Source organism: Rhopilema esculentum, unplaced genomic scaffold (assembly GCF_057945365.1).
Source record: "Rhopilema esculentum isolate cy_ngs unplaced genomic scaffold, ASM5794536v1 HiC_scaffold_37, whole genome shotgun sequence".
Lineage (NCBI taxonomy): Eukaryota > Metazoa > Cnidaria > Scyphozoa > Rhizostomeae > Rhizostomatidae > Rhopilema > Rhopilema esculentum.
This window is the reverse complement of record NW_028300848.1, coordinates 910,130-922,805: the sequence shown is the minus strand read 5'-3', so window position 1 is coordinate 922,805 and position 12,676 is coordinate 910,130. Positions and strand designations below refer to the sequence as shown.

Below are 12,676 nucleotides of genomic sequence, written 5' to 3'. Positions count from 1 at the left end.
GTTAGTATTTTTGACGTAGGACATATGGACGACCTATAAAGAATTTCCCAAGATTGAAGTAGTAATTGTGTTCGAATGTGGTCACGCAGTTCTATTATTGGTAGAAATTTTCATAATGATTTTTGGTCAATGTTCAAGATGCTTAAAGACTCATTGCTAACAATGGGTCTTTGCGAGCGTGGCGACGGTCCTAACAATGGCAGCAAACTTCTACGGATTAACCAAAATTGAATTCAGACCGTCTAAAAATGCATTATAGGATGCTTGAGTGGCGCAATGGCTCATTGTTAGCAATGAGTCTTTAATAATTGTCAGATATTCACTGAAAATTTGAGGGGTAATTCACTTTTGTAAATAGCGTACGAGGTACGAGATTTTCCCTAGAACAAAAGGATTTCCAGGGATTTTCAGATAAAACAATAGGATTTTCCTAAAAAGTGTACGAGATTTTCTTGGAGTGATTTGTCCCTCGGAAAATTTTCTCTCAAAAATTTGCTTTGAATTAATCAAAGAAGTTGTTTACATGAGCAAACAAATGTTAGAATGGAGCTAGAATTACTGGCTAAGGAAAGAGCATTTAATGCGGAGGCTGTTCAATGAAATGACAAGATATTTAGATTTTGCACCGGGTTTGAGAACTATCGATAGGAAAGCCGCTCTTTTAGTCCTTCTTTTGTTTTATCACGACACTTGCCCCTTAACATTTCCACGGATGTTTTCTGGTGATATTTTCCCGAATTACTAAATAAAATTATTAAAAAAATTGCTTTCCAAACTCGAACACTAGGGAATTAGAGGGAATGTACTTGGCTGGTTCAAATCGTATCTTACCGATAGAGCACAGTTTGTTTCAATTAGTGGTAGAAATTCAGAGCAACTGAAGATTACATATGGTGTGCCCCAGGGATCAGTGCTAGGACCCTTGCTCTTTTTTTTATACATCAACGATTTACCAAGAGTTTCAAAACATTTAAAATTCTTCCTCTTTGCTGATGACACAAATATCTACTTTAAATCAGAAACACTTGAAAAGCTCACTAAGAAAGTAAACAAAGAACTAAAATATGTCAAACGTTGGCTTGATGCGAATAAACTCTGTTTGAATATAAGTAAAACTAACTTATAATTTTTATTCTTCCTCAGCCTCATTACCACTAGACATTATAATCAAAATCGGTAAAAAGCACATTTCCAAGGTAAAATACATCAAATTCTTAGGACTCCTCTTGGATGAACACCTTCATTGGAAATATCATCTTGCTGAACTTTAAAAAAAACTGGCAAGAACTTGTGGCATTCTTTTCAGGATAAGGAACCTCCTTCCAACAGTTACATTAATATCAATTTATCATGCTTTGTTTATGTCTTTCTTACAATATGGTATTTTTGTTTGGGGACAAACGTTTGATTCACATATTGAGCCATTACTCAAATTACAAAAAAGAGCTGTTAGAGCTATATCACCTCAAGAATTCCTTGCTCATTCTCTTCCTATTTTTAAAACTTAAAATTACTTAGAATCTCGGATGTCTTTAAACTGAAACTATTATCTTTTGTTTATGAATCAATCAATAAGCTAACCCCAATGTATTTCCATAACTTATTTTTCCCTAATACATCTATTCACTGTAACGGCACAAGGCAATCAACGCTTAGTGAAATCTTCCTCACTATGGCAAATACTTTACAGTACGGCTTGGAATCAACTCGATATATGGGGGCAAAATTATGGAACAATCTACCTGTAGAAATAAGAACTACCTCTTCTAAATTCTTATTCAAAAAATATTTGAAAAATTATCTTCTAGAAACTATTTGAAAGTCAGCGAGCTTTGCAAAATTTCTCGTTTAGTCCATAAAGTAATTTAATTCAATTCAACGAGACATAATTATAGATGAACATATAGATCGCTGAAACAAAAGGGGGGCCTTCATCTCGTTAGCTAACCTACTTTGCAGGCTTCTCCGTAAGAATTCTGCTTCATTTTGTCTTTTAAATAATGTTATTGTTGTTGTTGCGTTCTTTAGTTGATTTGTTTATAATTTATATAACTAACTAGCTTTTAAAAATGTAGTAGAATTTGAATTAAATCAAATCAATAAAATCAAATCAATTATTAGTTATTCATCCTTCCCAACTGTACAGTTACTTGAACCTCCCAGTCCGCACAAAGCAACCTTGACCCGAACGCCTCGTTTCCGCGACATTTATGTGAAAACCGCTGACCCACGGACGATAACTGACAATAGAAAAGAAATTTACCTTACAAAAGCTTTATTTCAGATACAAGTAGCATACTAGGATGAAAAGAAATGAAAACAACCGCAATGAAATGAAAGCAGCTATTATGTTGCATTGTCCTTGCTCAGGAACAACAGGCTCGTTAATGTCTGAAGTTCCAATTGCAAAGAAGGCAGCGGGGGCAAAGGCGCTTTTCTGATTTTAATGAGTCAGATGGTTTTTCTCTGAATAACAAAGAAAATCCCAAGACAGAAAAGAAGGACTGAAATCTTCATAGCTTCTACTTGTACAGTGTATCTATAAAATAGTAATGTTGCATGACCAGCACAGGGGTCCTACCTCGTCAAAAATGAACTCATGTCCTAAGTTCTTAATGAAATAATGTTTATAAATTTTGGCATTGCAGGATAAACCCAGGATCCTAAGTGAAACATGCGAAGCTGTTTCCCAATCCACATGCAAGCGTTGCTACTTTACTGCATGTCGACTGATAAATTCCTTTGGCCTGGTCGAGACTTTCCTGCCACACCTCAATAAAATCCTTTTCGCTCGCTAAGGTACAAAATGAACAACAGTAAAGGTCATAGGTATGAGATATCAAACTATGCTTACCAATTTAGAAAAGACAATCCAGGCTGGACAAGTATTCTTTCAATCTGTTGTTGGAAGTGTAGGTGTGTAGTCCAATAACACCTTACCTACTGTACTTGGCATTTTTCCGATTCATTTATTAGAGACATTTCAAAATTCTCCAACACCTGGTTATCAATGGAGGTAGATATTTCTATAGAAGTAGAATGTTGCGTATGATCTACTCAGGGGATTGCTACTCAACATGAAAATAAATCCCGTGGGTGGGTTTGCTGTCTCTAGTGGTCTCATCAATATTCTGTTTTCAATAGATGTCTTCAATATATTCATTTTCAAACCGGCGCCCAAACGGGAATGCTGATAAACGCCCTTTCCAGTTAAAAGAATCTGGAACAACTGAAGAAAACAAAATAAAAAAACAAGGATACTGGACTGTTTAATGTATTTGAAAATAAATATTATACATTTGTTTTAGCGACGTTAGCTTTCGTACTTCGAGACTGCAATTAAAAAAATTTCAACAATACAAACATACAGCTTTAAATTTTGCTTAAGAAAGACTGATGCTGAGCTGGAAACTATAATCTACAAACAACAAGGTCGAGTCAAATTTAAACAGGACCAATAAAAACCAATTAATGTTCTGTAGAGATGGAAATGATTATTTCTCAAAGGCGGTGTATATTTATTTAATAAATGAACTTAGAAATGAAGAGGAAGAACGACTTTGAGAAAAGACCATCGCAGTGTTTTTGGGGTTTATCGGCACACTGCTAAATCTGGCAAGGGAGGGAATGACGGCCTAGGCCACAAGACCAGTTCACGGCTTTCAGGCAAACTTCTACACAATATCCGAATAAAATTGTACAATAAAGAGTAAGAAACGGCTTCCCAAATGGTTTAGGGTCTTTAGTTTATGCTGATACTGTCAAATACCAAAATTCATAAAGATAGTATGCACCAATTGTCATATACAATTAAAATAATAATTTTTTGGCTCCCATGCTGAAAGTTTAAGGTTGAGATTATTTTGATTTCATAACGAACACTGCGGGCTTTAGATTCCAATTTTAAAGTAAATCTTGAAACTTCTATCTAGGACCTCTCATTATAGGCAAACTGAATATCTTCCCTTTCCTGTGGTCATCAGAAACACAAATATGTTTCTCAAAGCAGAATTTGGAAATAACATAATACTCTACAATAAAACAACAAAAAAGAAAAACATCAGCAGCGAACTAACAAAAAATTCTATAAAGCATACGTCGAAGAAGTCTTCGGGCGTATTGGTTCTTCCGAGAAGGCCTACCTGGTTGTTCAAGAGAATTCTCTTGAAATCTCAATTTACAAATTCACAGCAAATAGGGCAAAACCTAGAACTGTCTAGGAGGTCTTATACAATGCCAAAGAAAAGATGCGTAGAGAAAACTATACTTAGATGTGTGAAACTAAAAATATAGCAATTTACATAATTTTTGTCTTTGAATATCAACAATATAAACTCTCATATGTCAATCCCAAAGATACAAAGCACGACTCTACTGTCAATACAAAAGCAAATCTCTACAATCAGCTGGAAATAGATTTGTTTCGTTAACAGTATAGATCTTTAGCAAACTATCTTTTAAATACAATGTTTATGAATCTGCGAAAACAATGAATCAGCTTAACGTAAATTAAAAGTTCTAAACTTCGATGCTTAAGCACTAAGACTGTTGCACAGGATTTCTTTATACGAAAGTAAAAATCAAGCCTTTAAAGTTTTAAGACAAATATAACTTCTATCGATAAGCAACCAGAGGCAAATATCTTTCTCATCGTTAGCGCAATTGGCCTTCATAAAAGAAGCATTTCTTCCTTAATCATTCCCGAAAACCAAGATTTCTGTATTCTTGTGATTTATCAACCTCCGTTCAAATCCAGTTTGGCTTCGGTCAGTGGCTGGTAGCTGCACTCAGTCAATTTTTAGGCCGGTCGAGCAAACGTAATTGTCTTGTAGGCCAGTGAACCGCGGACTTTTTATCTTTCAACAAGACGCATGTAAGGAAGTTATTGACGGTATCCGACCTTGCAAGTTACTAAATTTGGTAGGCCTTAATGTCAAAAAGCTTTCGCGCCGTGAAATTCCCGAAATGCACTAGATCTACAAACGGTTCTTCGCCTTCATTACTTGTTGATGGAGGACTTGGAAGCAGCGCGATCTGACTTTGACGTACAAAGCTGACAAAATCAGTCCAAGAAAGTGTTCGTAGTTCGACTTTGTGTTTCTTTAGAAACTTCGCGCGAGTTACCGCCAAGGTATCGAGGACATCGCTTAATATATAATAATTTCTGTACCTAAAAATGAAGAATGAAAAAAAATTGAGGCACATGTAAACAATCACAGGTCTAGAAAAAGCCTATTCGTTTTATGAAGGAATTATTACTGTCGATTGAAATCCAGGGTTAGCAATACCTGCTTTAGAACCTCCATCAAATTCGAAAAGTCTAAACCTGGAAATTTCGTCCCAAAATATCACAGCCTCACATTCAAACTCTATCAAGTTTTTAACAAAATTCAGAATTTCCTCTTAATTATAACTTAAGTATCATCATTTTTCAATCGCAAACTTTCTCATTGTCTTTAAAGAAAAATTTGACCATTTTTCTAAAGTTTCAAAGAGAAAATTAAACAATAAAAGGCTGGGAAAGCCAACATTTTGATAAGCCTAGGCCCGGGACACTGAAAAACGTAAAAACGTAAGCAAAATAATTTCAACTCTAATTTTCTTTAAATGTAATAGCTCAATTTGCAGTGTCTGATTATACCACGTCTCTGTAACAATAACTGAATTATATGATAAAATGCGTTGTACTTAAGAAGGGCCTGGTAAACCGTAATTTATTCATTCATTAATTCCAGTAGCCCGTCAGTTCCTGAGAACTGCTTTTCAGAGAGCCGTGGCAAATCTTCAATTCTACAATTCAACGGTACCTTAGATTTAAATGAATTTCATAGTCTGAAATTCATGTTCTTGATTCTATTTCTGAAGGACATCAGGGACGGAGTTTTCGTCACTAGTGTGTGATGCGCACATTTAAGCATGTATGCTTTACTTCAACTTTCGCCCGTTATTAAAGAAACACGAAAAAAAGGGTGCTCGAAATATGTTCCCATCTTTTGAAAGTACGTTATACCGTCATGTGGACTGCAATTCCTTGAATATTTGCAATTCCCAGGTTCAAAAATTAAAGGACTAAAGGGCCTACCCAACTACTGTTTTGTTGTCGCGGAAGACTGGTAGATTGTATACTGGCAATGGCTCCTTCGAGCTTGCAACGAACTCAATTTGAATATCTGAATCCATAGGCAATTCTCCAAAAATTTCATCAGCGTCATCAGTTTGTTTATCTAAAAAATAAGAAATTCCGGTCTCAATGACGAAATGATTTTACTGACTTACTTTTCATGTAAAACCAAGTGTCACACACCTGACGGTCGATGAGATAGAGCACCTGATCAAAACTTTTTCGTAGGAATACATTTTCACACATTTCGCGTAAAATAATTGAAGAGTGAAATGTTCACGCTTCACGTGGCCTAGTTTGAACTTGACACCTCATTATAAGTTCATATTCGATTCAATTTTACAAATTGGCATTTTCTTTGCAAATCGACAAAAACATTTACGAAAAGAGACTTATTTTGCGAATGGAGAGTAATTATACGAATTGCCACTAAATTTGCAACTGGACATTGACTTTGCTAATACATTAATATCTATCTGAAACTGACAGTGCTTACAATACTAAAAATACTGTTAGTATATTTAAGCATTATAAGGTAAAAACGATCTGTAATAAAATATCAGACAATAGTCAATGACAGTGCTATTTAATAGTAGTATACATAAAATTCGCGATAATATTTGATATTCACCATAGCTAGCTAAATGAAATTTGTCAGATATCACAGGCTTGTGTTGTTTTGTAAATTATGAAAGATCTTCACTTGTATAGATATAAACAATATTCATGCAATCATCTGAATCATGTATTTATATCAACTCTTAGTTTTTAACTAAACTTGTATTACTTAGTGATAAAAATGCTACTAAAATCAAGTTGCATACCAATTCCCAAAACGGAGACTAATTTTGCTAAAAAGATAAAAATTTAGCACTAGGACACTTACCTAGAAATGAAGCTGAGCCTCTGAATTCCCAGCGATCCTGAAAATGAAGATAGAAGATGAAGATGGTAGAGAGGAGGAGAATTGCATTTTTTTGGCATTAACTTTCAGTGCACTCTACATTTTTACTCTAAGTTTTATAAAACGTTCAAATGAACACGAAACAATAAAAATAAATGCAACAATACTGTCCTTTAGACCAGTGCTAACTAAAACAAGTCCAAGGTGATTTTCATGTTAAGAATAACGAATGAGAAAAACGAAAAAGAATGGGTTTTTTCCATTCAAGATATTGAGCAAATTGAAAAACTTGCCCGACTTTTTCTTCGATTGTTTGTACATAATTGGTTTAGAACGAGTAAAAATAATCATTCGATGTTTTAGATTTAAATTATCCATTCATTAGCTGTTTTTTCATTAAAAACAGCATTCTTATAAGCAGTTAAAGGTACAGCCTGAAAAAGCATTTATAAAGAGATGTTTCCCTACTTCATTTTCATGCTATAATTATTTAACCGATAGCTGGAAATATTTGCCAAGGGACTCCCAAAAGTAAATAGAATTAATTTGGCATCATATCAATAATCAGATTACTACATTAATAACTAACAGAAGAAAATTCAAACCTTTGAGATATCTTCGTCGGTTTCAAGTAATTCTGTTGCTTGAATGTCAACGATATAACCTAACGAGAAATAAAACAATATTAAAGAATTTCTAACTTTTCTCAAGTGGTAATATTCCAGCATAGATAGAGAACCAGGTAGAAAGAGAAAGTTTAGAGACAGGAAAGCGCCTAAAGGGGGACAATGGCCTGTCCTTGTTCAGTATCTTACACCTCAACAAGTACCTATTGAAAATTTGGCTCTCAAATTATCTTATTATTATTATCTATTTATTTAAATAAGGCACATAAAAAAAGCTACAAAATAAAAGCTAACTCAAGCCTACTACAAAGTAAAATTTTTTAAAAATAAAAAAAAAATAAAAATACATGATATCTAAAATAAGAAATAATAAAGTATAAATACATATATACATATTTCACAATGTTTTTTTCAGCATTTATTGGCATTTACAATACAATACATTTATCCGTTCAAGAGCCCAACTTGAGCCACGAAAGGTCTACACAGTCTACAGTTGCATTCCTCTCCTTTCCAAGATATTATTCTTCTTTTAAAGCTGGAGAGGGTACCTGATTGTTTTATGTCATTGGGAAGTGCCTGCCACAATCTATTCCCTAGAAACGATATCGTCTCTAAGTCATAGCACGTAGTGCGCGCTTGTGGCAGTAGTAGATTGTGGCAGCTTCTCAATCCATACGTACTGTGTTTTTCGATAAAGATATCCTTCATGAAAGTAGAATTGAGCTCCCATTTCGTTTTATAAATTTCAACCATCAACAGTTTTAAATTTTTGATGTGGATTGGGACCGCATTGTTTCTGAGTAACATTGTGTCAAAATCTGATTTCATGAATACGATTAACTTCACTATTAAGTTACCTATCGCAGAACATCCAAACAAGAGGACAGTAGTTGAACTGGGACAAGAAAAATGCCTTCATTATTCTCTTTAGTTGTTCAGTATCAAGAAAGTGAGAGATTCTCGACAGAGCATGTAGCTTTTGCCAAGCCTTATTGCAAATGGACCTCAATTGATTTTTAAAGCACACTGTTTTGTCCAGAATCACCCCAAGCAGCTTTTCTTTTATCCTGACACTTCCGATATTTGAAGTAATATCATTACTTTTATTCCCAAAGACCATTAGATGGCATTTGTTCTCATTTAACTTCATACAGTTGTTCGGAAACCATTCTGCAATTTCAAGGGCATCAGTCTCTAATGTTTTAATGATACTATCACTACTGTTGTCACAAGCATAGATAGTTGTATCATCTGCGTAGTTACATATTTGAGCATCATTCACAAACATGAAGAGATCATTGAGGTAAATGTTAAACAGAAGAGATCCCAAGACCGAGCCCTGTGGTACACCAATCGTTGTTTCTCTCCATGTGCTGAAGGACCCATTCATCTTTACCCTCTGCTTCCTCTCGTTGAGATAGCTATGGATCAACCGCAATGCACTCGTACTGAAACCATAAGCACTTAATTTAGAAATCAAAAGCTCATGATTCAAGCAATCAAAAGCCTTTGAGAGATCCATCAGCAGTGCTCCAGCGACATCCCCTTTATCTAAGGTCTTTTTGCAGGTTTCTATGAGTCGTAAAAGTGCATGTTGGGTTCCATATTCCTCCCGAAATCCACACAGAAGGGGAGAGGGGAAGCTAAGGGAATGAGGGTTTATCTGGCCCTCCATTACTCTCTCGTAAATTTTGGAAACAGACGATAAAACCGTTAGATGTCTATAATTTTTCTTAATAAAGGCATCGAGACTTTTGAACAGGGACGAAAACCAGCTTTCAGTTCCTTTGGAAAATAGCACTCAAATAAATTAGAATTGAAGATCTTCTGGATAAGGACAGAAAGAATGTCTGCATTCTGTTTAAGGATCTTAGTTGAAACGCTATTTAGGGGAGAAGCCTTTTTTGAATTCAGTTTTTGAATCTGTAAAAGTACCTCATTGATGGTTTGAATTCAAACTTATTCAGTTCGCAGCATTCTTTGGTCCTTTAAATGCTGGGATGATTTTCATATTTTTTTGATAGCTTTTTTCACTGGATCATTTATCCCATTAGTTGGCGAAAGCAGTGTCTCGTCTTCGAAAATTCCCAGACTCTCTGTTATAATTGTGAAATAATGATTACAAATTTCTGCAATCTAAGTCCTCAGTATCATTTTTCCATCTTCAAACAGAGTCACAGCTGAATTTGTTTGTATTTCATTTAAGAAAACTGGTTTGTCAGTCTTCCAAAATTTACGGTCATCTGTAAGGTCTCCAAGGTCAAGGTTCCTATAGTAATCAGATTTCGTCCTGCTCAGTAGTTTCACACAAAAATTTCTTTGCTTTTTAAAAGCTTTAAGATTCTCCTCAGCTCTACTCTTGATGTATCTATTGCGTAATTTCTTGCGATGCATCATCGCTTTTCGTTAAGTCTTTGTCATAAAAGGGCCATCATTTGCACGCAAATATTTATTCTCAAGAGGAGCATGTTTATTGAATGTGTTTATAACTATAGCATCGAAAGTGCCATAATCATCGTTACCCTGCAATTCAGACGTAATCTGATCACAAAGATCCCTCCTAAAGTCCTCAGCACGGAAATTGGTGTAATTTCTATATGTAATGATTTTGGGCCCTTTTTCCCTATATCCACCTTTAAGTACTGTGACTATCATGGCATGAAAATCCGACAGCCCTGTATGCACTGTTACAGTATTCTGAAAACTTCTCTTCCTGTTCCTCAGGATCAAACTTATACTCGGGCCACTAGCTCTAAGCAGAAAAAATGGCCATTCCATGCAGGGTTGCCAGATGTTTGGAGTGGTTGGCGGCCACCTTACGCTCGACGGCCAAAATCGGCCAGCCAAACAAAATATACAAAAAAGCTACATTTTTGCGAATTCTGTGGAATAATAGTGTAATCAAAATTGGCGTTGTTTGTTGTAAAAGCTCTCACTTGCTTTCAATTTCAATTTACTGCTATCTTTTACTTTGTTTCTGGCTTCGTTATTTGCATTTTTAAGATTATTTTAACAAAATGTTGAATATTCCCTGTGTTAATGTTGTCGTTTCTTTTGCATTTTTGTGGCTTTCAACATGCGGCCAAAATTTGGCCAATTTTCGATGTTTGGGACAAATCAATTTTCGACGGCTAACAGCTTTGAAAAAAGTCAAAACGGCCAAATGGCCAAACCCTGATTCCATGTTCCAAGTTTTTGTTTCAAGTATTACGTCTTTCAACATGGCTTCAAAAGTTGTCGTCTTCTTGTCGGATAGAAAAGATGTATGTCTATTAAAACAAACCTTTAAGGAACTCTCTGAGGTGCTGCGTCCGAGCAAGTTGCAATACCTTCAGCCCACTGTACGTCTCCTCTGCAATGTCAGCACCGTAGCGCAGCAACAAGCGAATTATATCCATGTTGCCTGATTCAACTGCATCGTGAAGCGGCCTAAATTTCAATGGAAATTGAACGATGATAATCTTCAGAAGCAAAAATCTTCAATCTTGCACTTTAAGGTTTTAATATAAAATTGATCAATAAATAATACTCTCAAAAAATTGTTAGAAAGGCTTAATTAATGGCGTGACTAAAGAAACCGTTAAAGAAACTAAAAAACTCTCGTAAAATCAAACACTTTGTATTTGACGAAACAATATGTTATGTATAGAGCCAATGACGACTTATGTTAAATGACTTAGGTTAAAAAAGGACTTGGTATCGACAGCAAGCCACTATAGATGTTTACATTAAGAGTTGGTGCTTAAAGTCTCTAGTTGCACTTATGCTATATTTATGAAACATAGCATACAATGAAATTTGCCAAACACTGAAGAGTAGAAGTGAGGAATATAGAAAGAAGAAAAATATGATCAGTACAAGAGAATCCTAACTGCTTTTATTTTCAGTGGAGGAAACGCGGGAAATTTCAAAACACGCTAAGCTAAAAAGGGATTTACCTTATTCCATTTTCAGAACGACAGTTGGGGTCTGCTCCATAGCGCAGTAGCACTTTAACAACATCCGTTTTACCGCGAACACATGCTTCATGCAACGCCGTCCAGCCTGCGTTATCCCTTGCGTTTACGTCAGCGCCCTCTTTTATTTTAATGTCAACAACGTCATCATATCCAAGTCTTGCAGCTTTATGAAGAACCGTTTCTCCAGTCATCCGATTGCAGGAGAGATGTTTAACGCTCGCTGAATACAACAAAAAGGACTTTGAAATAAAAAGCAGATGCAAATACAGTAAAAATAGTTCAATGAACCCAAAAAACAGTACTACTATACAGTTTGTGCACTATTGTCGATAGCTTTGTAGAAATTGGAGGGGGGGGGGGGGGGGTTTAAGCTAGAAATACGTGCCAAAGTCCTTTCCCAACCTTTACTTCTACGTCCTTCTACGTTACCATGTGTTTCAGGATAGTAAGGGAAAATTTTCAAACAAACAAGAATGTTAGAATCATGTTCACATGAACATTCTCTACCACGCTCCACCCAGGGCCTGATTAAGGTGGATGCTATTGGTGTTGTAGCATTAGGCCCATATTTGAAATACAGATGAAATGAAAGAAGGCCCAGAAAAAGACAAGCGAGAATTTTCCTGAAAATGAATAGGCCCTTTAATAGCCCTTTTTGTGCTGCAGTATAAACCTTATTTTGGCTTAATTCGGCACTGGCTCCACCCCTTCTGGAAAATTTATCTTGGTTGGTGGGCAGTTCGCTTGAATGCAACAATTCTCAACCATACTAAAACATTAATACTGGTAAGTATCAGACACACCCCAACACTAAAGACCACATATCTTAAACTCGTAGATCTGGCTATATGTTAAAAAATCAAGGAATATCTAGTCTCAACGCACATCTAACAGGAGGGTTTATCTTCCTGATGAAGACAAGAGGGATCGCAACGAGTAACAGGGAAGTGCGAAACGCAAACATAAAACAGCTGAAGCAACAGCCATGTTTTCGAAAAATAGAATATTATTCCTTTCATTCCGGTTTATCGAGTAGAGACGAACACAATTTTTCATGTGTGGC

General features: G+C 35.6%; 1 protein-coding gene across 2 annotated transcripts in view; it reads right to left on the bottom strand.

The window, feature by feature from the left end:
- Positions 1-3,258: 3,258 nt before the first annotated feature.
- LOC135684718 (uncharacterized) overlaps positions 3,259-12,676 on the bottom strand; it is a 33,849-nt gene continuing 24,431 nt past the window's right edge. For both annotated transcript variants that reach the window (XM_065200354.2, XM_065200355.2), the window contains exons 10-15: positions 11,593-11,833; positions 10,938-11,083; positions 7,631-7,689; positions 7,008-7,044; positions 6,083-6,224; positions 3,259-5,170 (exon numbers count right to left, since the gene is read on the bottom strand). In XM_065200354.2, the coding sequence (XP_065056426.2) occupies positions 4,912-5,170; positions 6,083-6,224; positions 7,008-7,044; positions 7,631-7,689; positions 10,938-11,083; positions 11,593-11,833 (884 nt within the window). In that variant the 3' untranslated portion in view covers positions 3,259-4,911. The remainder of the gene's footprint in view (positions 5,171-6,082; positions 6,225-7,007; positions 7,045-7,630; positions 7,690-10,937; positions 11,084-11,592; positions 11,834-12,676) is intronic.